The sequence below is a fragment of the Coregonus clupeaformis genome, chromosome 17 (assembly GCF_020615455.1).
Source record: "Coregonus clupeaformis isolate EN_2021a chromosome 17, ASM2061545v1, whole genome shotgun sequence".
NCBI classification, from domain to species: Eukaryota; Metazoa; Chordata; class Actinopteri; order Salmoniformes; family Salmonidae; genus Coregonus; species Coregonus clupeaformis.
The window spans coordinates 47,754,742-47,778,857 of record NC_059208.1 but is presented as its reverse complement, the minus strand read 5'-3'; the positions used below and the strand labels follow the sequence as shown (position 1 = coordinate 47,778,857).

At 47.6% G+C, this 24,116-nt stretch overlaps 1 protein-coding gene across 7 annotated transcripts in view; it reads left to right on the top strand.

Annotated features, from left to right (window-relative positions):
- LOC121586666 (rho family-interacting cell polarization regulator 2-like) overlaps window positions 1–23,822 on the top strand; it is a 62,927-nt gene extending 39,105 nt beyond the window's left edge. For 3 of the 7 annotated variants that reach the window (XM_041903574.1, XM_041903573.1, XM_041903571.1), the window contains exons 7-24: window positions 7,410–7,559; window positions 7,695–7,758; window positions 7,938–7,981; window positions 8,626–8,751; window positions 10,697–10,845; window positions 11,229–11,358; window positions 11,746–11,904; window positions 12,906–13,363; window positions 13,493–13,757; window positions 14,241–14,410; window positions 17,350–17,518; window positions 17,903–18,035; window positions 18,215–18,379; window positions 22,262–22,426; window positions 22,786–22,988; window positions 23,174–23,257; window positions 23,495–23,585; window positions 23,693–23,822. In XM_041903574.1, the coding sequence (XP_041759508.1) occupies window positions 7,410–7,559; window positions 7,695–7,758; window positions 7,938–7,981; window positions 8,626–8,751; window positions 10,697–10,845; window positions 11,229–11,358; window positions 11,746–11,904; window positions 12,906–13,363; window positions 13,493–13,757; window positions 14,241–14,410; window positions 17,350–17,518; window positions 17,903–18,035; window positions 18,215–18,379; window positions 22,262–22,426; window positions 22,786–22,988; window positions 23,174–23,257; window positions 23,495–23,585; window positions 23,693–23,793 (2,826 nt within the window). In that variant the 3' untranslated portion in view covers window positions 23,794–23,822. The remainder of the gene's footprint in view (window positions 1–7,409; window positions 7,560–7,694; window positions 7,759–7,937; window positions 7,982–8,625; window positions 8,752–10,696; window positions 10,846–11,228; window positions 11,359–11,745; window positions 11,905–12,905; window positions 13,364–13,492; window positions 13,758–14,240; window positions 14,411–17,349; window positions 17,519–17,902; window positions 18,036–18,214; window positions 18,380–22,261; window positions 22,427–22,785; window positions 22,989–23,173; window positions 23,258–23,494; window positions 23,586–23,692) is intronic. The other 4 variants (XM_041903575.1, XM_041903572.1, XM_041903578.1 and 1 more) reach the window with 2 other exon arrangements.
- The last annotated feature ends 294 nt before the right edge of the window (window positions 23,823–24,116 follow it).

Here is a 24,116-nt window from a genome sequence, read left to right as displayed (position 1 = left end):
AAAGAACTCAGCCAGGAGAATCACCAGACTGACTAACTGTCCTCTGAAACACTGATGATGTCAGGGAATTAAATCTACATCCATAGCCTGCCTCATCACCACAGGGAGAAGAGGAGATCAAATCAAACCCTGCTTTGTGGTGCCGTGGCGTTTCAAGCGTTAATGTTCCTCAAACTCCTCAAATATTGACTATACATTTTAACAGGAATTCTAACATTTTAACAGCTGTTTTGGATCTGACATAGCCTAATACAGACAGAAGAATGTCTGTTTTATAGCCACTATGCTGCATCAGTTGGGCTACAGGTGATAATGCTTATTGCTAATAGCACATCTGATAATATAGATCATGCATAGGCTATATGCGTGGTTCAATATGTTAAAATACATTTTACATCATTTTTACCAATATGTTATTGGGCCCATTTCTGGAGGTTGAAATTATATTTTAGATGGTGTCAGCATCATTCTAGTTTCATACATTTTGGAGTAGAACGTCCTTTGAAAAAGTCACCAGAACTGAGCTTTTTAGACCTTTTCATAAAAATTATCCCAGGGAGGACCCCGGTCCCCCTAAGCAAGAGGACTGGAATTGGTCAAAATCGCAGTTTAATACATGTACAAAAGGATCCTCTGGTCATGGCTTTCTTACATGAAAGGGGAGGTTAACTTGGCCCCAGACAATCAAATCTTGATTTACTTAAATGTCAATCATGGGATATTTTTTTTTGCTTTAACCCCTGGTCAACGCACTCCTAACACACATTTGACGCAAGCCCTTGTGTGTCAGCCAGGGTTGGGCTCAATAGAATTGAAGCCAGTCAATTCAGGAAGGGATTTTTTTTATTTTATTTTTTATAAATAGCTTCTACTTCTCAGTATGAGAAGTCTTTGAAAATTAATGCACTCTTTTTGATTATTTAATTGTAATTTACTTCCTGAATTGACTGCCTTCATTTAGAATTGAGCCCAACCCTGGTGTCACCAGTAACTGTGCAACAGCGAGGTTTGCGACACACAACACAGTGCCAGGGGCACACACACACACACATACAACAGCGTACACACATCACCCGCGGTGGCTGTTGACAGGAAGGTAGTAGGGCAGGGCCAAACAGGAAGTGGTGATTGTGACAGGGGTTGGTGAGAGGAACATGAGGGGAAGGGGTGGGGACAGTCACCTCTTTATCTTGTCCTTTTGAAGAAAGGAAATTAATAGAGCCTGAAAAGAGGACTATAAATAGATAAACAGGGTTATTTTGAAGTGTGTGTTTGTTTGTGTCTCTGTGTGTGTGTGTTTGTAGGCGCGTGTGTGTCACTGAGTATGTGTGTGTCTATGTCGCTGTGTGTTGTGTAATTGCGCTCGGACTAAGACCAACCCAGCTGGACACAGAATGGCCACCCCTCAGGGTGCCAGCTGCAAGGGGCTACTAACCCATCGCCTATCAGAGATGAGAAGCTGTAAATTATGCACAACCATCCCGGTTTCCTTTCTACAACACATCAGGCAGTCCAAAGTGATGCCTGCCCTGTCTGCAGATGAGAGGTGTAATTGGGAAGCAGGTGGCATGAATCAGCCCTGTGATGTTGCCCTGCTTAGATTTGTGTCTGTGTTGCGTGCATGTGTGTGCCTGTGCCTACCGGTGCTGCCCAGCCCTCATTACTGAGATGAGGGCAGGAGATTGAAGGCCAGAAAGCTGGGACTGGCAGGTGGCTCCTATTCCCTTTTGGGGACATGTGTGTGAAGGGGCGGTACTCCCATGGCTTATGAATTAAAGGGTAGGTAGCATAAACGTAACATATGGATTTGCATTAGTGTGCGCATCAAAAGTCACAATGCAAAGTTACACCTCACTTTTCTATTTTTCGAGTTATTACATAAAACCGATCAGAATTCAGAAGAATGCCGAACTCATGTCGAAAAATGTTTTCCTGGTGTGTGGAGGACCCGGAAAGCCAGCCTATTCCCTATAATGTAAACTCCAACAGAAATAACTTAAAATGTATAACTTCAAATTAAGCTAAATCCTTTGCACTCATGACTACTGGTTTCAACTTAATTTTCAGCCAACTTACAAGCAAATATTTGATGAATTTATTGTTACAAGTCAACTTGCAAGGTTGCTAGCCAACTAGCCTGCTGAGGTTAGCCCTACTAGCCTGCTAACGTTAGCTCTACCTGCTTGCTAATGTTATGCATGAGCCAGCCAGTTGCTATCAACACCTAGCTTACAGCTACATTAAATTAAACCAACGTTTTGGAAATACATAACGCCATCTAATCAGTTATCAAAGAATGTAAGCTAGCTGTATGCATTTATCTTAGCCAGCCAGCTAACAGTAGCTACTGAGCCAACTAGTTATTAGTCTAGCCAACCATCACGGTTAGAGACCAGCTAGAACACAACTAACACAACTAAAACCGCAGATTAAAAGCGAAGAGAGAGCAGAGACTTACAGATTGATGGCTGGGGCCCATCCGATGGTAGAACTTTTAAAAGAGTGCAGGATGAGTTAGCTACCAAAGCTATTTCACAGAGAAAAGTTGACAAAACAAAAAAGAGAACAGACGAGGTACTACACAATTAGAGCAAGCACATTTTGAGCCCAAGGCAAGAAGGCACCAGAGCCTGCCATGCTAACGGGTTCCCACTACATAACACAGCCACAAAGTCAGTGAAGAGGATGCTAACGTTTGCCAGCTTGAGCTAACTACCGAGCTAACTATACTGTATATAAAGTGTTTATATACAGTATATATGTACACTGAGTGTACAAAACATTAGGAGCACCTTCCTAATATTGAGTGTTACCCCCTTTTGCCCTCAGAACAGCCTCAATTTGTCGGGCATGGACTCTACAAGGTGTCGAAAACGTTCCACAGGGATGCTGGCCCATGTTGACTCCAGTGCTTCCCACAGTTGTCAAGTTGGCTGGATGTCCTTTGAGTGGTGGACCATTCTTGATACGCATGGGAAACTGTTGAGCGTGAAAAACCCAGCAGTGCTGCAGTTCTTGACACACTCAAACGGGTGCACCTGGCACCTACTGACAATTTTTAGGGCCTTCCTCTGACACCGCCTGGTATAGAGGTCCTGGATGGCAGGAAGCTTGGCCCCAGTGCTGTACTGGGCCGTACGCACTACTCTCTGTAGTGCCTTGGGTTCGGAGGCCGAGCAGTTGCCATGCCAGGAGGTGATGCAACCTGTCAGGATGCTCTCGATGGTGCAGCTATATAACTTTTTGAGGATCTGAGGACCCATTACAAATCTCCTGAGGGGAAATAGGCTTTGTCGTGCCCTCTTCACGACTGTCTTGGTGTGTTTGGACCATGATAGTTTGTTGGTGATGTGGACACCAAGGAACTTGAAGCTCTCAACCTGCTCCACTACAGCCCCGTCGATGAGAATGGGGGCGTGCTCGGTCTTCTTTTTCCTGTAGTCCACAATCATCTCCTTTGTCTTGATCACGTTGAGGGAGAGGTTGTTAACCTGGCACCACACGGCCAGGTCTCTGACCTCCTCCCTATAGTCTATGTCATGGATGTTTAGTTTTTTTAATGTTTTGTACACTCAGTGTATATTTTACATTATCTAGGTGAAATTATGTTCCCTCTTATACTGAACAGCAGTAGAGATCTAGTCCTGATTGTCCTGTTGTCTGTTTGGGATCTGGGCTTATCCTCCTGTTCTGTGATTGGCCCTCCCCTCCCCTCAGAGAGTACTACATGTGTTTGATGTGGCCGGGCTGTAGGTCTGTGTAGTATAATCTCTGCCCTGCTAGTCCCTGGTGTAATGTAGAGGGGAAGGGTAAATCCACTACAGCCCAGATGAGCCATATCGTAAGAGGATTTCATTTAGTCTTAGAGACTCTCCTTTCTTAGCGGGCCATGAATGATGCGGTAGATATGTGTGCATGGACATTATAATAATATTTTGGTTGCGATGTTTTGGGGCTAAAGACATCGTCTGGGTCCCCTCTTTCCTGATGATGTTTTGGGGCTAAAGACATCCTCTGGGTCCCCTCTTTCCTGATGATGTTTGGATGTTTTGGGGCTAAAGACATCCTCTGGGTCCCCTCTTTCCTGATGATGTTTGGATGTTTTGGGGCTAAAGACATCCTCTGGATCCCCTCTTTCTTGATGGTGTTTGTTTGTGGGTTAAATCCAATTTTAGTAAGTTCCTTTTTAAACCTAAGAGGACAAAAGCCACTGAAGATTAAAGCCACTCGTGGATAAAGCTCACCCCTCGCTTGCCAGCTGTGTGTGTGTGTGTGCTCATGCCTACCTCAGCTGCTGTTGCATAGTGTGTGTGTGTGTGTGTCCCTCTAAGGGTGTGAGCAGTCGAGCCCACAGAATGTGTTGTTTCCTCATTCTGTTCCCAGCCCTATAGCCCTATAGCCCAACAGCCCAACAGCCCAACAGCCCAACAGCCCAACAGCCCAACAGCCCAATAGCCCAATAGCCCAACAGCCCAACAGCCCAACAGCCCAACAGCCCAACAGCCCAACAGCCCAACAGCCCAACAGCCCAACAGCCCAACAGCCCAACAGCCCAACAGCCCAACAGCCCAACAGCCCAACAGCCCAACAGCCCAACAGCCCAATAGCCCAACAGCTCAACACAGTGTGTTTTCACAGTCACCCTGTCTTTCATTTCCTGGGGTGGTGGGTGGGTGACACACTGTTGTTTTGGACCCAGCAATATGGTGATAAGTTATCACAATCTCTAGATGGGTGTTTTGTTACGTTAATAACACTTTAAGGAAGTTCTTACCACAGAGAAAATATGATATATCAAACCAAAATTATTTATAGGAGTGTTGAGACTGTTAGCCTTACTCAGTGTGGTCTGGAAAATGAGTAGTTCAGTATATATGACATTTAGCTGACGCTTTTATCCAAAGTGACTTAGTCATGCTTGCATACATTTTAAGTATGGGTGGTCCCGGGTATCGAACCCACTATCCTGGCGTTGTAAGTGCCATGCTCTACCAACTGAGCTACAGTGGACCACCATGCAGTATCATGGTGCAGTCTAATGGTAGTGTATTAATGCTGATTTCTCCCCTGGACTGCAGCATCGATCAGCAGGGCAGGCATCCCACCCTAGACTGACTGACACCAGCAGGTGTCAATCACCGACAGGCAGCCTCTGCCCACTCCCCCAAATCCCCATTCCTCAGATACCACTCTGAACTTGGTGGCCTGAATCCTATAGGGCAACGTTGGCACAGAGGGTCTGGCTACTGCACTCTCCTGCTGTACAATCCTTCTAAGATATTTGAGCTATATACATTTGTTAAAAATAGTTATAGAGAGTAAGGTGACATGGAGTCTTCATTGTTAGAATTCATTCTAATCCTTGTTAGTAGTCTTTTTCAATTCTCTCATTGGTTGTGGCTCAGCTCTTTTCAATCAGAGAGAGTTGTGGTTTAGCTTTATGTTTACCAGCTGCACAGTTCAGCTGCACCCAAATAAACAGCTCACCACATACCAGGGGCGGGGCGGGATGGGAGTGAGGGTGTTGTGAGGGGTTGCGGTAGCGGTAGGGCGACCCTGGGGTACAGGGCTGTTGTGGTTGGGGCGGAGCGGGATGGGAGTGAGGGTGTTGTGAGGGTGTTGTGGGGGTGTTGTGAGGGTGAGGGGTTGGGGTAGCAGTAGGGCGACCCTGGGGTACAGGGCTGTTGTGGTTGGGGCGGGGGGTGGATGGGAGTGAGGATGTTGTGAGGGTGTTGTGAGGGTGAGGGGTTGGGGTAGCAGTAGGGCGACCCTGGGGTACAGGGCTGTTGTGGTTGGGGCGGGGCGGGATGGGAGTGAGGGTGTTGTGAGGGTGAGGGGTTGCGGTAGCGGTAGGGCGACCCTGGGGTACAGGGCTGTTGTGGTTGGGGCGGGGCGGGATGATGCTATGAGAGAAGCTGGGGCAGGGCAGGGTTTCTCTCTCTTAGTATCAAACATAGCAAAGATCCACAGAACCTGATATCATCATCATCAACCTAGACGGAGTGTTCCACCCTTGAATTGGAGTGTCCCAGTCCCCTCCCTGACAACCGACAGCCCTTGCTATTTTCCTACTAAATTCATCTACTTTATCATCCTCCTCCCCCTTCACCACTTCTGTGGCTGCTATGATTGTCAAAGCGTTGGGGAATACGATTGGCCCATTTCCCCCCTCTGTTTTCCCCTAATGAGAACCTTAAAGACTGCGATGCATCAATATTTCACAGCTCCACGGCGACGTCTGAATATGTTCCAGGTCTTTGTTTATGCCTGCCAGACAGTATAGTCTCCACAGACAGACATGCCTGCCAGACAGTATAGTCTCCACAGACAGACATGCCTGCCAGACAGTATAGTCTCCACAGTCTCAGGACAGTCTCAGTACAGTAGGGAAGTCAGCACATTATAACATCACTCAGGCTCATAACAGGCAGAGTGAGGGATGGAGAGTGTTGGCTTGCATAAGTAAGCAAATGGATATCTCTCTCTCTCTCTCTATTCTGTCTCTCTCTGTCTCCCTCTCCTCCCACAGTGTCTTTCTCTCTGTCTTTCTGCTGGGTGTGTGGGTATTAGACAGCGCTGGCGGTACAGAATGAACTTAGTCGGCTCCCAAACGATCGCTAAACGCTGTCTGCCACTCTGCCACCATGGGAGTATTCCACAGGGTGACACAACATGAATGGGACGGCACACTACACTGCAGGCGCCGTTTACACAGCTCCATTCCCACAAGCCTCTCACTCTCTTCACCTCTGTCTTCCTGTTCCCCCGTTCTCTATCCCCCCTCCCTTTTCTCTCTACAGTCCATGGGCCAAGCATAGTTAATATGAAGGGGGAAGTTGGTCAGTGTGCTGTGCTGCTGGGTTGGGAATGATCTAAATGTGCAGTTCTATGATGAAGGGTGTGGGTCTGAGACTGGACAGGGCTTGCTCATCAGTCTGTCAGACATGGTAATCTGTCTCCCCCGGAAGAGGGCTGGAGTGAGTCCTTCACATATACACCGCCGCTCTCTAGAAATAATCAGTCATCTACCGACTGAATATTTAGTATCTTTATGTATGAGGGAGGATGGGTAGGATTTACAAGCTTGTTTTAAGCCCAGGGCTTTTGTTTATGTTGTATGGAACTTCACAAACTTCACAGGCTGTTATTGGATGATCAGTGCAGAGTGTGTAGTTTAAATGTATACTTTTATAAAGGTTATAAATCTGTAACTGTCTTTGATGTGTATACTTAATGCATTTGAAGTCTCTTAACCCTATTTTTGCTTTATAACAATTGTAATTCTGTATGCCGTGTCTATTGGATATATTTGTGTGTAACCATGTCCTTGCTGTATGTTAAGTCTTTTAACCCTGTCTGTGCTGTATGGATTATAGTGTGTAACCATCTGTGTGCTGTGTTCTCTGCAGGTGGATGAGTTGTATGAGGTGTTCTGTATCCAGCGGAAGCTGAGGGAGGGAGCCAGTAAGATGAAGCAGGCCTTCTCTGCCTCTCCCTCCACTAAGGCCAGCAGAGAGAGCATATTAGAGGTCAACCGCAGATACAAGGAGTACACAGAGGTATGTATGGACCCACACACAAATCAGCCTATTTACCGGTGCTATATGATCACCCACTGAGATCTAACACAGCCTGGTGTCAAAGTTTTCTCCAGTTGTTTGTTTTTGAGCTGATCAGTCTCCTTTCCTCCCCAGAATATGAGCACATTTGAGGTGGAGCTGGAGAACCTGTTGGGGGAATTCCATATCAAAATGAAAGGTAAGACTGAGGCCAGTTAGGGTAGACCGAAAACAAACAAGCAATAATTTCACTGCCCAATTATCTCTCCGTCTCACTCTTTCTCCCCCCCCCCTCCCCCCCTCTCTTCCTCACTCACCCACCCCCTCTCTCTCTGCCCCCCTCTTCTCTCTCCTCTCTATCTCTCTCTCTCTCGTCAGGTCTTGCTGGCTTTGCTCGTCTCTGTTCAGGAGACCAGTATGAGGTGAGATTAATGAATATAAGACTTGACTCTCTCTTTCTCTGTCTTTATCATTCCTAACAGGCCCTCTCTGTATCACAAATAGACAACTATATCTTTCCATATCTGCAGACTGCCTCGAAAACGGCACTTATAAATAAATAAAAACAACTGTTTCTTAGCTTATCTCTGACTCCTTGGCCCTGCATCTATCTTTAACCTCTCTCTTTCTCTCACCCCCTCTCTCTTCCTCCTCTATCTCTCTACCCCTCTTTCTCCCTCTCCGCCCTCCCTCCATCTCTTTGTTTCTTTCCCTCCCTCCCTCCCTCCCTCCCTCCCTCCCTCCCTCCCTCCCTCCCACTCCTCTCTGTCTCCTCTCTCTCCCTCCCTCCCTCCCACTCCTCTCTGTCTCCTCTCTCTCCCTCCCTCCCTCCCACTCCTCTCTGTCTCCTCTCTCTCCCTCCCTCCCTCCCACTCCTCTCTGTCTCCTCTCTCTCCCTCCCTCCCTCCCTCCCTCTCCCTCCCTCCCTCTCCCTCCTCTCTCTCCCTCCCTATGTTCTTCCCTCCCTCCCTCTCCCTCCTCTCTGTCTCCTCTCTCTCCCTCCCTATGTTCTTCCCTCCCTCCCTCTCACTCCTCTCTGTCTCCTCTCCCTCCCTCCCTCCGTCAGATCTTCATGCGGTATGGGCGTCAGCGATGGAAACTGAAGGGGAAGATAGAGGTGAACTCCAGACAGAGCTGGGACGGAGAGGAGATGGTCTTCACGCCCCTCATCACAGACCTCATCAACATCAAGGTACAGCAAAATCAGTCAGTCAATCAATCAACCAACAAATCAATTATATTTATAAATAAATATTTATGTCAACATTCTTCAAAGTGCTTTACAGTAACCCAGCCTAGAGTACAGTAACCCAGCCTAGAGTACAGTAACCCAGCCTAGAGTACAGTAACCCAGCCTAGAGTACAGTAACCCAGCCTAGAGTACAGTAACCCAGCCTAGAGAACAGTAACCCAGCCTAGAGTACAGTGGCCAGACTAGAGAACAGTAACCCAGCCTAGAGAACAGTAACCCATCCTAGAGAACAGTATCCCAGCCTAGAGAACAGTATCCCAGCCTAGAGAACAGTATCCCAGCCTAGAGTACAGTAACCCAGCCTAGAGTACAGTAACCCAGCCTAAAGTACAGTAACCCAGCCTAGAGAACAGTAACCCAGCCTAGAGAACAGTATCCCAGCCTAGAGAACAGTAACCCAGCCTAGAGAACAGTAACCCATCCTAGAGAACAGTAACCCAGCCTAGAGAACAGTAACCCAGCCTAGAGTACAGTAACCCAGCCTAGAGAAAAGTAACCCAGCCTAGAGAACAGTAACCCAGCCTAGAGTACAGTAACCCAGCCTAGAGTACAGTAACCCAGCCTAGAGAACAGTAACCCATCCTAGAGAACAGTATCCCAGCCTAGAGAACAGTATCCCAGCCTAGAGAACAGTATCCCAGCCTAGAGTACAGTAACCCAGCCTAGAGTACAGTAACCCAGCCTAAAGTACAGTAACCCAGCCTAGAGAACAGTAACCCATCCTAGAGAACAGTATCCCAGCCTAGAGAACAGTAACCCAGCCTAGAGAACAGTAACCCATCCTAGAGAACAGTAACCCAGCCTAGAGAACAGTAACCCAGCCTAGAGTACAGTAACCCAGCCTAGAGAAAAGTAACCCAGCCTAGAGTACAGTAACCCAGCCTAGAGAACAGTAACCCAGCCTAGAGAACAGTAACCCATCCTAGAGAACAGTAACCCAGCCTAGAGAACAGTAACCCAGCCTAGAGTACAGTAACCCAGACTAGAGAACAGTAACCCAGCCTAGAGAACAGTAACCCAGCCTAGAGAACAGTATCCCAGCCTAGAGTACAGTAACCCAGCCTAGAGTACAGTAACCCAGCCTAGAGTACAGTAACCCAGCCTAGAGTACAGTAACCCAGCCTAGAGTACAGTAACCCAGCCTAGAGAACAGTAACCCAGCCTAGAGAACAGTATCCCAGCCTAGAGAACAGTAACCCAGCCTAGAGAACAGTAACCCAGCCTAGAGTACAGTAACCCAGCCTAGAGTACAGTAACCCAGCCTAGAGTACAGTAACCCAGCCTAGAGTACAGTAACCCAGCCTAGAGAACAGTAACCCAGCCTAGAGAACAGTAACCCATCCTAGAGAACAGTATCCCAGTCTAGAGAACAGTATCCCATCCTAGAGAACAGTAACCCAGCCTAGAGAACAGTATCCCATCCTAGAGAACAGTATCCCATCCTAGAGAACAGTATCCCAGCCTAGAGAACAGTATCCCATCCTAGAGAACAGTATCCCATCCTAGAGAACAGTAACCCAGCCTAGAGAACAGTAACCCATCCTAGAGAACAGTATCCCAGCCTAGAGAACAGTATCCCAGCCTAGAGAACAGTATCCCATCCTAGAGAACAGTAACCCAGCCTAGAGAACAGTAACCCAGCCTACAGTACAGCAGCCAGACTAGGGAAGTGGGGTTCAGTCCTGGTCTTGGGGAACCACAGAATGTGCAAGCTTTTGTTCCAGCCCAGCACTAACCCACCTGAATGACCCTCTAACTTCCTGTCTCTGGTCCAATCACTTGACGAACTGAACGGGTCTAGCCACTCACATCCTGGTGGGCAGTGTGATCTTACTTCCTTTCTCTGGTCCAATCAGCTCTAACTTCCGGTCTCTTGTCCAATCAGGTTACCGAGCTGAAGGGTCTAGCCACTCACATCCTAGTGGGCAGTGTGATCTGTGAGACCAAGGACCTGTTCACCGCCATGCCTCAGGTGGTGGCTGTCGATGTCAACGACCTGGGAACAATCAAACTCAATCTGGAGGTCACATGGTTGTAAGTGGACTTAAATGTCTCTTTGAGGGATGGACATGTTTTTAAAGTTTTGTTAGTGACTGTTGAATTAGAGGAAGTTCACAGAGGAAGTTAACAGAAAGTTATTGGTGTGGTGCAAGGAGCAGAAAAACATGAACAACATGGAAACAGTAAGTGAAACCAAAACATATTGTAGGACATAGTATTATAAACTACACAATAAATACTACGGTGGTTAGTTACAACAGTGTACGTTGACTACATGAAGTTATACTGTAACACTGCCCTCTTCTGGAGAACCTGGGTGTCTGCTCCAGTGTTACAGCAGCATTACCATAGTAGTTTATATTGCTCCAATGGACTTCTTACCCTCCTAACCGTCTCTCTGTCCTCCCCCCATGCAGTCCGTTCGATGTGGAGGACCTGACCCTGTCTTCAGGCAACGTGAGCAAGGCCACCGCCCTGCAGAGACGGGTGTCTGTCTACAGCCAGGGCACGCCAGAGACACCCACCTTCCAAGACCAGTCCTTCTTTGTGAGTCCCAGTTAGAGCCTCCTCTCCCTGGGGTGGGATAGGGGAGAGGAGTGGGTGTATGGCTCTAGTCCCAATGTTGTCTTATAGCACAGCATTCTGCATACTAGCACCTTCCTGCTCACAGGATCCCTCGTTGCACTAACCCTCTAACCCACTTACCCAGGATTGCTTTAAACTGTGAAACTGTATGCAATGTATATGTGTCTGTGTATGCTAACAAAGCAATGGCTAAGTCTGACTAACCCTAACCCACCCGCCATACCCTCCTTGCCCCCCATCCTCCCTCCCTCCCTCCACCCACCCCTACTCCCTCCCTCGTACCACCCCTCCACCCCTCTGCACCCATTCATCCTCCCTCCACCCCCCTGCTCCCTATGAGTGGTAAAGGAGTTGCACCCCCGCCCCTCCCCGACCCAGCATCGCTTCTCCTTCCTCCACGCCCTGAGGAACTCCCTGTTAGAGAAGCTGAGATGCAGTCGCTCCTTTGGCGACCTGGCCTCCCTCCGCCCCAGGCCCAAGTCCAGCCTGGAGGTCTATGTGAGTGAGGTGTGCTACTGTAGTGCTAGCCCCGTTTACCCCTGCCTGTGTGGCTGTGCCTGCACCTGCTTATTTGTTTGCATGGAGTGGCTTGTGTCAGCCTGTGTTCACATCCCAGACTGAAACAACAGTAGGAGGGGGGAAAGAGGAGGATGTTGTGATGTCACTAGACTAGCGAAGCACCTACAGGCTCTCTCTCCCTACCCTCTCTCTTCTCTCATCTGACTCTCTCTCTCTCCCTACCCTCTCTCTTCTCTCATCTGACTCTCTCTCTCTCCCTACCCTCTCTCTTCTCTCATCTGACTCTCTCTCTCTCCCTACCCTCTCTCTTCTCTCTCCCCACCCTCTCTCTCTCCCCACCCTCTCTCTCTCCCCCACCCTCTCTCTCTCTCTCCCTACCCTCTCTCTTCTCTCATCTGACTCTCTCTCTCTCCCCACCCTCTCTCTTCTCTCATCTGACTCTCTCTCTCTCCCCACCCTCTCTCTTCTCTCATCTGACTCTCTCTCTCTCCCCACCCTCTCTCTTCTCTCATCTGACTCTCTCTCTCTCCCCACCCTCTCTCTTCTCTCATCTGACTCTCTCTCTCTCCCCACCCTCTCTCTTCTCTCATCTGACTCTCTCTCTCTCTCTCTCCCCACCCTCTCTCTCTCCCCACCCTCTCTCTCTCCCCACCCTCTCTCTCTCCCCCCCCTCTCTCTCTCTCTCTCTCCCCCACCCTCTCTCTCTCCCCACCCTCTCTCTCTCCCCCACCCTCTCTCTCTCCCCCCCCCTCTCTCTCTCTCTCTCCCCCACCCTCTCTCTCTCTCTCTCTCCCCACCATCTCTCTCTTCTCTCATCTGACTCGCTCTCTCTCCCCACCCTCTCTCTTCTCTCATCTGACTCTCTCTCTCTCTCCCCACCCTCTCTCTCTCTTTCTCTCTTGCCCCACCCTCTCTCTCTCTTTCCCCACCCTCTCTCTCTTTCCCCCTCTCTCTCCCCTCTCTCTCTCTCTTTCTCTCTCTCTCTCCAGTCCACCCTGCCTGACGACGTCTTTGAGAACGGTGTGTGTGGCAACGCTGAGTGCAAGCGCCTCTCCTTCACCTTTTCCGATACCTCAGTCTCCTCCCCCAGCCCAAGCCTCGCCCCCGGCCAGTCCAACCCCGAAATCACCGTCACGCCTCCTGAGACCGACCCCTGGCCCCAAATATCCCAGAGGGAAGACAAAGGGGTAGAAGAGACGGTTCGGGTGCACGCAGACGTAGTGGAAGAGGAAGAGGGTGAGGAGGAAGAGGAGAGTGGTGACAGCGGCGGTAGTGTGAGCGCTAGCCTGGTTAGCGAGGAGGCGGAGTCAGAGTGGGAGAGGGCAGAGTTCCAGTGTAACGTAGGTTCCTCTTCTCTCTGCTCGGAGAGTCAGTTGTCAGCTGTGGCTCCTGAGGATGTGTTCCTGGACCACGCTGGGCCTGACAGGGATGGAGATGAGGACGACAGGTAATATGTGATTGATGTTTTGTCTTTATGATGTTTATTGCGCAGAGGCCAAACTAATCTCCCCTCAATTAAATTGTATTGTATGTATTCTATTCTATTCTATTGAATTCTATTATATTCTATTGTCAGCTCGGAGCTGCTGAAGCCCGTGGAACTGGACACTGAAGAACCAGGCAGCTTGACCAGGCAGCTGGTGAGGAGGCTGACGTCGTCCGACATTCTGCCCGAGGTGGTGGCTCTGAGCTGGGCCGGGGAGGGAAGCAGGGCCTTCCTGGAGAGCAGCCTGGAGGAGGCCCTGCACAGCCTGCTGCTGAGGCTGGAATCACTGGGACAACGCTGTAGAGAGCTGCAGGACCTGGAACAGGAAGTGATGCGCCTGGAGGACCTGCTCAAGGTGAGGCCTGGCTGCCATGTCCCCTGTGTCATTCCAAATAGCACCCTGTTCCCTATGTAGTGCACTACCTTATGTGGCCTTGGCCGAAAGCTGGACAATGTATAGGGTACAAGGTGCCTTTTGGGATTTGCCCTGGGATCAGATTTGTTGTTTATTTTTCATAAAGATAAATGATCTGGTTTTTAAGAGTGGTAGTTCATGTATGCTGTTAAGGTGATTGGAGCTTTATTGTGGTATTGACATATATTAACATATATTAGAACCCCCCATGGTAGCAGGTGGCCTCCATTAGTATTAGTCTAGCCAAACCCTGGCAGGGCTTTTCAGGGCTTTTTAGGGCTGAGTATTTCAGGGTCTCATCTTTCCCTCAGTGCTGTCTCCCGGGCTACTGTAGTAAGTCGTCCAGATTCGTATAGCGCCTAGTCTCCCTTAGTGCTAGCCCTCCAAGCAGGGTTTCAGTATCTCCTGACATCTCTCCCTCAGTGTCGTCTCCCGGGCCACAGGAGCAGGTCGTCCAGCCTCAGCCTGACGGTTGAGAGCGCCCTGGAGAGCTTTGACTTCCTTAACACCTCTGACTTCGACGATGATGATACGGGTGATGACCACGCTCTCCACAGCTCTGTGTTCTTTGACATGGAGGTGGAGAGAATTGGGTGAGTCGAGAGGGAGGGGAGGAGGGGGGGAAAGTCCCCTCCCCTGTACTCTCTCTAGTCTACTACACCCTCTGTCCCTACCTGGGAGATGGTGGTGGTGACCCTGCCTGTCTCCTTCTGTCTGACCTCTAACCCCACTGTCACGCCACATCTCTCCACGGCCAATGAGATTCCAAGGGGCCTTTGTGTATCTGTGTGTGTGTGTATCCCTGTGTGTGCGTAAACCGGTGTGCGTATCCGTGTGTGTGACTAACCCAGGCTCTCTCTCCCCCCATCTGTCTCTCCCCTCTCCTTCTCCCCCTATCTCTCTCCCCTCTCCTTCTCCCCCTATCTCTCTCCCCTCTCCTTCTCCCCCTATCTCTCTCCCCTCTCCTTCTCCCCCTATCTCTCTCCCCTCTCCTTCTCCCCCATCTCTCCCCCCCCATCTGTCTCTCCCCTTCTCCTTCTCCCCCCTCTATAGATCTCTCTCCCCTCTCCTTCTCCCCACCTGTCTCTCCCCCTCTCCTTCTCCCCCCCCATATCTGTCTCTCTCCCCCTCTCCTTCTCCCCCCCATATCTGTCTCTCTCCCCTCCCTCCCTATAGGTCTCTCCCCCCTCTCCTTCTCCCCCCTATCTGTCTCTCCCCCCATCGGTCTCTCTTCCCCTACTGTTTGTCTCTCCAGCCCTGTGCCTCTGTCCAGTGGAGTCAGGTTAACAGTCTCTGCCAGGTGTAGGTTCTTTAGGGTTAGACTGTTGTCTTGTGACTGTCTGTGTCACTGTGACTGTCATGTATGGTGTATGTTATGCGGTGTGATTATGATTGTTATCGCTGTTGTCAGCCTAACAGTGTCGTGGCTTGGTCTGTTTGTCTGTGCTATGCCCTATGTGTCTCTCTGGCCATGTCCCTCTCCTATCTCTCTTTCTGTCCACCTCTGGTGCCCACTTCCTGTCCAGATCACAGTCCTAGAGCGTTTGTATAATTCAATAAACATTGTAGGGTGTTACTCTATACTGAAAATGGGTAGATGTTTGTTAGCCAGTAAATGCTATTCTGTACCATAGCCTCTATATTACGATGGAACAAATTACTTAAAATAATGGAAGCATAATGCATTTAACTCTAGCATCCCATATTATGCTGATTTACATATACATACTGCTATATTCTCATGGTTTTAGTAGTGATTGTATGAAAAATGTATGCACTCACTAACTGTAAGTCGCTCTGGATAAGAGCATCTGCTAAATGACTAAAATGTAAATGTAAAAAAAATATACAGGTAAAAGTCAGTAAATTTAGAATATTTTGAAAAACTTGATTTATTTCAGTAATTGCATTCAAAAGGTGTAACTTGTACATTATATTTATTCATTGCACACAGACTGATGCATTCAAATGTTTATTTCATTTAATTTTGATGATTTGAAGTGGCAACAAATGAAAATCCAAAATTCCGTGTGTCACAAAATTAGAATATTGTGTAAGGGTTACATTTTGAAGACACCTGGTGCCACAAACTAATCAGCTGATTAACTCAAAACACCTGCAAAGGGCTTTAAATGGTCTCTCAGTCCAGTTCTGAAGCCTACACAAACATGGGGAAGACTTCAGATTTGACAGCTGTCCAAAAGGCGACCATCGACACATTGCACAAGGAGGGAAAGACACAAAAGGTTATTGCAGAAGAGGCTGGCTGTTCTCAGAGCTCTGTGTCCAAACACATTAATAGAGAGGCAAAGGGAAGGAAAAACTGTGGTCAGAAAAAGTGTACAAGCGATAGGGATCACCGCGCCCTAGTCAAGATTGTGAAAAAAAAACCCATTCAAAAATGTGGGGGAGATTCACAAGGAGTGGACAGCTGCTGGAGTCAGGGCTTCAAGATCCACCACCAAGAGACGCTTGAAAGACATGGGTTTCAACTGCCGCATACCTCGTGTCAAGCCACTGTTGACCAAGAAACAGCGCGAAAAGCGTCTCACCTGGGCTAAGGAAAAAAGAGCTGGACTGCTGCTGAGTGGTCTAAAGTCATGTTTTCTGACGAAAGCAAATTTTGCATTTCCTTTGGAAATCGAGGTCCCAGAGTCTGGAGGAAGACAGGAGAGGCACAGGATCCACGTTGCCTGAAGTCTAGTGTAAAGTTTCCACCATCAGTGATGGTTTGGGGTGCCATGTCATCTGCTGGTGTCGGTCCACTCTGTTTCCTGAGATCCAGGGTCAACGCAGCCGTCTACCAGCAAGTTTTAGAGCACTTCATGCTTCCTGCTGCTGACCTGCTCTATGGAGATGGAGATTTCAGGTTCCAACAGGACTTGGCGCCTGCACACAGCGCAAAATCTACCCGTGCCTGGTTTACGGACCATGGTATTTCTGTTCTAAATTGGCCAGCCAACTCCCCTGACCTTAGCCCCATAGAAAATCTGTGGGGTATTGTGAAAAGGAAGATGCAGAATGCCAGACCCAACAACGCAGAAGAGTTGAAGGCCACTATCAGAGCAACCTGGGCTCTCATAACACCTGAGCAGTGCCAGAAACTCATCGACTCCATGCCACGCCGCATTAATGCAGTAATTGAGGCAAAAGGAGCTCCAACCAAGTATTGAGTATTGTACATGCTCATATTTTTCATTTTCATACTTTTCAGTTGGCCAACATTTCTAAAAATCCCTTTTTGTATTAGCCTTAAGTAATATTCTAATTTTGTGACACACGGAATTTTGGATTTTCATTTGTTGCCACTTCAAATCATCAAAATTAAATGAAATAAACATTTGAATGCATCAGTCTGTGTGCAATGAATAAATATAATGTACAAGTTACACCTTTTGAATGCAATTACTGAAATAAATCAAGTTTTTCAAAATATTCTAATTTACTGACTTTTACCTGTATATATTCCACTTCTACACTCTGCTGCTGCCCTCTGGTGGTGACTGTGTGTATCTCCTGTCTGTCTTAACAGGCCTGGAGGCCAGCACCCAGAGGCCAGAGGCCACCTGAGTGAAGCCCTGACGGAGGACACCGGGGTGGGCAACAGTGTGGCCGGCAGCCCCCTGCCTCTCACCACCGGCAATGAGAATCTGGATGTGGCCATCGTCATTCACCTGCAGTACTGCGATCATCTCATCCAGGTGAATGAACATGCTCCAGTGCCCTCACAGAGGAACTCTGGAAAATGACACAGAATTGATTGTTTTTGTTTTTCTTATGATATTGCTATAGACAAGCATGTTTCAAATCCACTGAGTTCCTATTAGGCTGTCTCATTTCAATGTCAATTTTTTTTTTTTCTCCAATCGATAACAAACTAGACTCTGTCATGCTAACTAATTACAGAGTCTTGCGCAGATGTAGTGAAATGAAATTAGCATTGATCGAAGAGTGTGGCCGGGAAGTTCTCTTGTCATTTATTGGCCATGACTGCACTGAAGTGTGGAGACTAACACTAGACTACATGGTTTGACTACACTGTGTGACTGTGTGTGCACCAACTCAATCTCTGTGTGTAATGACAGCTCCTGTCCAGTGGAGGGAACCCTTGGCAGCGTAGAGCCCAGCTCCAGAAGCTGTCAGCTCAGACTCAGCTGTTAGAGGAACTGGGAGAGATCAGCACAGAACGCCTCGGGAGCATCACCTCAGCTGCTGACGGTGGGTTGTCTCTCTCGCTACTTTACAGACCATTGTTTGGTAAATATTAATATAATGGAGGCTACTCTGTACTCTCTCTGGGGCAAGGAACTGGGTCTTTGGAAAACTGAGCCATTAGACATAAAGCACATTTCCGTACAACCATAATGAATCTCTATGTCCTCCCTCCTCTCTCTCAGTGCTCCCAGGGCTGGCAGAGCGGCCTGCTCTGATGGCTCTGTGGTCGGAGTGTAGTGGTTCTGGAGGACTGTTCCATACTACGCTGGACAGGGTGCTTAAACACATGCACCACAGCTACACCAGCCCACTGCAGGAGAAGCACCCACACACCACAGCTGAAACAGGTAGGGCTCTCTTTCTGTCTGTGTGTGTTTGTAGCTATGTGTGTCCAACATATACAAAGTGTATGATGTGTATGTGAGTAAATTGATTGTATTACACCATAGTTCAGGGATCATCAACTAGATTCAGCCATGGGCCGATTTTGTTTTCTTGCGCAGATGGTCGAGGGGCCAGAACATAATTACAAATAATTTGTAGACTGCAAATTGACTGCAAGAAGCCCAAACAGATATAATATTTGACTAAAATATAAACATTTCAAACCTTGCTTACATTTTTATACTATCACGTCTCTCTATTATGCGTGGGAATACTTGGGAATTGATTTCCAAAATTAAAATCAATTGGAGCTGATTTCCTGATGTTTTTACAGTCTTTTATGTCCAAAAATGAAAATGCTCAAAAATCAATTAAATAATGTTTTCTTTGTTTTTGCTTAGAAAACTTGGGGGCCAAATAAAACCGCCAATTGGGGAACCCTGCCATAGTGTGTAGTGCAGTTGTACTGTCACTGTATACATCTCACACGGCTGTCTCAGTACTGTCACTATATACAGTGCATTCAGAAAGTATTTGGACCCCATTACTTTTTCCACATTTTGTTACATTACTGCCTTATTCTAAAATGGATTAAATAAATAAAAATCCTCAATCTACACACAATACCCCATAATGACAAAGCAAAAACAGGTTTTTAGAAATTCAAAAACAGAAATACCTTATTTACAGTGAGGGGAAAAAAGTATTTGATCCCCTGCTGATTTTGTATGTTTGCCCACTGACAAAGAAATGATCAGTCTATAATTTTAATGGTAGGTTTATTTGAACAGTGAGCGACAGAATAACAACAACAAAATCCAGAAAAACATATGTCAAAAATGTTATAAATTGATTTGCATTTTAATGAGGGAAATAAGTATTTGACCCCCTCTCAATCAGAAAGATTTCTGGCTCCCAGGTGTCTTTTATACAGGTAACGAGCTGAGATTAGGAGCACACTCTTAAAGGGAGTGCTCCTAATCTCAGCTTGTTACCTGTATAAAAGACACCTGTCCACAGAAGCAATCAATCAATCAGATTCCAAACTCTCCACCATGGCCAAGACCAAAGAGCTCTCCAGGGATGTCAGGGACAAGATTGTAGACCTACACAAGGCTGGAATGGGCTACAAGACCATCACCAAGCAGCTTGGTGAGAAGGTGACAACAGTTGGTACGATTATTCGCAAATGGAAGAAACACAAAAGAACTGTCAATCTCCCTCGGCCTGGGGCTCCATGCAAGATCTCACCTCGTGGAGTTGCAATGATCATGAGAACGATGAGGAATCAGCGGGAGGATCTTGTCAATGATCTCAAGGCAGCTGGGACCATAGTCACCAAGAAAACAATTGGTAACACACTACGGAGTGAAGGACTGAAATCCTGCAGCGCCCGCAAGGTCCCCCTGCTCAAGAAAGCAAATATACAGGCCCGTCTGAAGTTTGCCAATGAACATCTGAATGATTCAGAGAAGAACTGGGTGAAAGTGTTGTGGTCAGATGAGACCAAAATCGAGCTCTTTGGCATCAACTCAACTCGCCGTGTTTGGAGGAGGAGGAATGCTGCCTATGACCCCAAGAACACCATCCCCACCGTCAAACATGGAGGTGGAAACATTATGTTTTGGGGGTGATTTTCTGCTAAGGGGACAGGACAACTTCACTGCATCAAAGGGACGATGGACGGGGCCATGTACCGTCAAATCTTGGGTGAGAACCTCCTTCCCTCAGCCAGGGCATTGAAAATAGGTCGTGGATGGGTATTCCAGCATGACAATGACCCAAAACACACGGCCAAGGCAACAAAGGAGTGGCTCAAGAAGAAGCACATTAAGGTCCTGGAGTGGCCTAGCCAGTCTCCAGACCATAATCCCATAGAAAATCTGTGGAGGGAGCTGAAGGTTCGAGTTGCCAAACGTCAGCCTCGAAACCTTAATGACTTGGAGAAGATCTGCAAAGAGGAGTGGGACAAAATCCCTCCTGAGATGTGTGCAAACCTGGTGGCCAACTACAAGAAACATCTGACCTCTGTGATTGCCAACAAGGGTTTTGCCACCAAGTACTAAGTAATGTTTTGCAGAATGGTCAAATACTTATTTCCCTCATTAAAATGCAAATCAATTTATAACATTTTTGACATGCATTTTTCAGGATTTTTGTTTTGTTATTCTCTCGCTCACTGTTCAAATAAACCTACCATTAAAATTATAGACTGATCATGTCTTTGTCAGTGGGCAAACATACAAAATCAGCAGGGGATCAAATACTTTTTTCCCTCACTGTATATAAGTATTCAGAGACTCGAAATTGAGCTCAGGTGCATCCTGTTTCCATTGATCATCCTTGATGTTTCTACAACTTGATTCGAGTCCACCTGTGGTAAATTCAATTGATTGGACATGATTTGGAAAGGCACACACATGTCTATATAAGGTCCCACAGTTGACAGTGCATGTCAGTGCAAAAACCAAGCCATGAGGTTGAAGGAATTGTTCGTAGAGCTCCGAGACAGGATTGTGTCGAGGCACAGATCTGGGGAAGGGTACCAAAACATTTCTGCAGCATTGAAGGTCCCCAAGAACACAGTGGCCTCCATCATTCTTAAATGGAAGTTTGGAACCACCAAGACTCTTCCTAGAGCTGGCAGCCCAGCCAAACTGAGCAATCGGGGGAGAAGTGCCTTGGTCATGGAGGTGACCAAGAACCCAATGGTCACAGAGCTCCGGAGTTCCTCTGTGGAGATGGGAGAACCTTCCAGAAGGACAACCATCTCTGCAGCACTCCACCAATCAGGCCTTTATGGTAGAGTGGCCAGACGCAAGCCAATCCTCAGTAAAAGGCACCTAAAGACTCTCAGACCATGAGAAACAAGATTCTCTGGTCTGATGAAACCAATATTGAACTCTTTGGCCTGAATGCCAAGCGTCACATCTGGAGGAAACCTGGCACCATCCCTACGGTGAAGCATGGTGGTGGCAGCATCATGCTGTGGGGATGTCTTTCAGTGGCAGGGAGACTAGTCAGGATCGAGGGAAAGATGAACGGAGCAAAGTACAGAGAGATCCTTGATGAAAACCTGCTCCAGAGCGCTCAGGACCTCAGACTTGGGCGAACGTTCACCTTCCAACAGGACAACGAACCTAAGCAAACAGCGAAGACAATGCAGGAGTGGCTTCGGGACAATTCTCTGAATGTCCTTGAGTGGCCCAGCCAGAGCCCGGACTTGAACCCGATCGAACATCCCTGGAGAGACCTGAAAATAGCTGTGCAGCGACGCTCCCCATCCAACCTGACAGAGCTTGAGAGGATCTGCAGAGAAGAATGGGAGAATCGCCGCAAATACAGGTGTGCCAAGCTTATAGCGTCATACTCAAGGCTGTAATCGCTGCCAAAGGTGCTTGAAGAAAATACTAAGTAAAGGGTCTGAATACTTATGTAAATGTGATATTTCCATTTTTATTTTTTATAAATTTGCATAAACAGTTTTTGCTTTGTCATTATAGGGTATTGTGTGTAGATTGACAAGGAAACAAATATATTTAATCTATTTTAGAATAAGGCTGTAATGTAACAAAATGTGGAAAACGTCAAGGGGTCTGAATACTTTCCGAATGCACTGTACATCTCACACGGCTGTCTCAGTACTGTCACTGTATACATCTCACACGGCTGTCTCAGTACTGTCACTGTATACATCTCACACGGCTGTCTCAGTACTGTCACTGTATACATCTCACACGGCTGTCTCAGTACTGTCACTGTATACATCTCACACGGCTGTCTCAGTACTGCCACTGTATACATCTCACACGGCTGTCTCTCTCTTCCCTCTCGGTCCTCCCCAGTGATCTGGCTGGTGGTGAGTGAGATGGTGGACAGGAGTGATCTGGCCTGCCCTCCTCCCTCGGCCCTGTCCCAGGACGTCCTCACAGTGTTCCAGTTCCACAGCTACGTCTCAGAGCACAGCGTTGGGGACATGGAGCAACACCTACTGCAGGTGGCCAGAGAGGGTAAGGCTCAGGACAAACACACCTTCTACCGCTACCAACATTCATGTTACTAGCCTCCCATCTTTTCTCATCTGTTGGGGGTCCTAGGATACTAAATTGCTCGGAGGCTGAGTAGTTTATAGTCTAGGTGCCATTCAGTTTTGCTTTAACTAACATTTTGCTGTTTGGCAAGACGATGTAGTGTTGAATGTAGAACCAGTCAGTAACCCAAGTTAGAGGTCTGATGATCTGATTAAGACTGAGGGGGTCCAAACATTAACAGACTTGCTACATGGTCCACTGAACAAAACTTGCTTGTAGCTATAAGTACCTGTGTGAGTTAATTTTGTAATAAACTCGATTGGCCGTCCATCCCTCAGCTCTGTTTGCGGAGGGCCTGAGCGGCGGCGACTCGGAGCGTTGTCTAAAGGAACTAGAGGAGGTGTCACACACCGGCCTGTGTCCCCAGCTGCAGACCCTCAGGGCCCTGGCCTCCCTCCTCTCCCACCAAGACCCCCAGCTCAGCAAGGCTGCAGCTGCCTACATCACTGCTGCTGCCTCTCACACACCCTTTAGGTCAAAGGTCAGTGTGTGTCAAATGGTGTTTATATTAGCCTGGGAGCGTCAAGGATCAACCCTACTGTCTGTCAAGTACTCACTAAATTAGCCAGGATTACTGGACAGGTGTGTTACGGCAGGGAACTAACTGAATTTGTTCATTTGTTTTTCTGTGTGTGTGTGTGTGTGTGTGTGTGTGTGCGTTTACAGGCGGTAGACTGCTACACACAGGCTTTGTCGGAGGGGAGAATTCAAACCCAAAGGTCTGCCTGCGCTGCTCTCAGTTATTTACAGGTCAGTGTATATCTGACAGCAATATTCTATTTCTATGGAAGTTCAACTGAAGTTTAACCGGTCTGTATGTTCCTGGTCTTAGTAAGATTTATTTATGAATCAAGTAATTCATATTCATTATGATGTCTCCCTGAAGAAAGAGCGTGACATACATTCCTTATGAACTTCTTCAGTGGCTCAGTCTCCTTTCATCAACATACCCATTACTAAGTTAACCTGTTTTTCTCTCTCTGTTAGGCAGTGGAGAGTATTCGAGCGGTGGTGTCGCTGTGTGACTCGGCAGATGAGGAGCTTCACCACGTTGCCATAAAAACCCTGCTCGCCTTGGGTGAGTGATTGACAAAAAACATGTCTGTTTTAGTGAACTTAAATAAACTTTCCAAATGGTTGAGGTCTAACGTGACTCCTCCTCCTCTTGCTGCTGCCGGACCCCAGGAGAGGAGGGGCGTCTGGCGTATGAGCAGCTGGACACAGTGCCCAGGGAGCTGGTACAACTGGGGACACGGCGAGGGAATGCTGTCACCACCGCCTTCTGAAAGCACAGGTCTAATTAACATACACCCCCCGCGCCTGTGCTTTGAGCCTTGCAGACAGAACATGCATTTGAATGGAAACAGCTAGGGGAGGGGCCCCATCAAAGCAGAGGAGCCCAGCTAATCATCAAAGGGCCACATGTCTCATCCTTCAACAGACTGGTCTAAATCCTAGCTGTCCACTCTCTGATGACCACTATTAAGCCATCTCTCACTGAACAGACAGAGCATATTTACTATTGTAACTATTATTATTATCATGGTTGTGTTTGACATTATTATTATCAGTATCACAGTTATGATAGCTTTATATAACTGCTATTAAT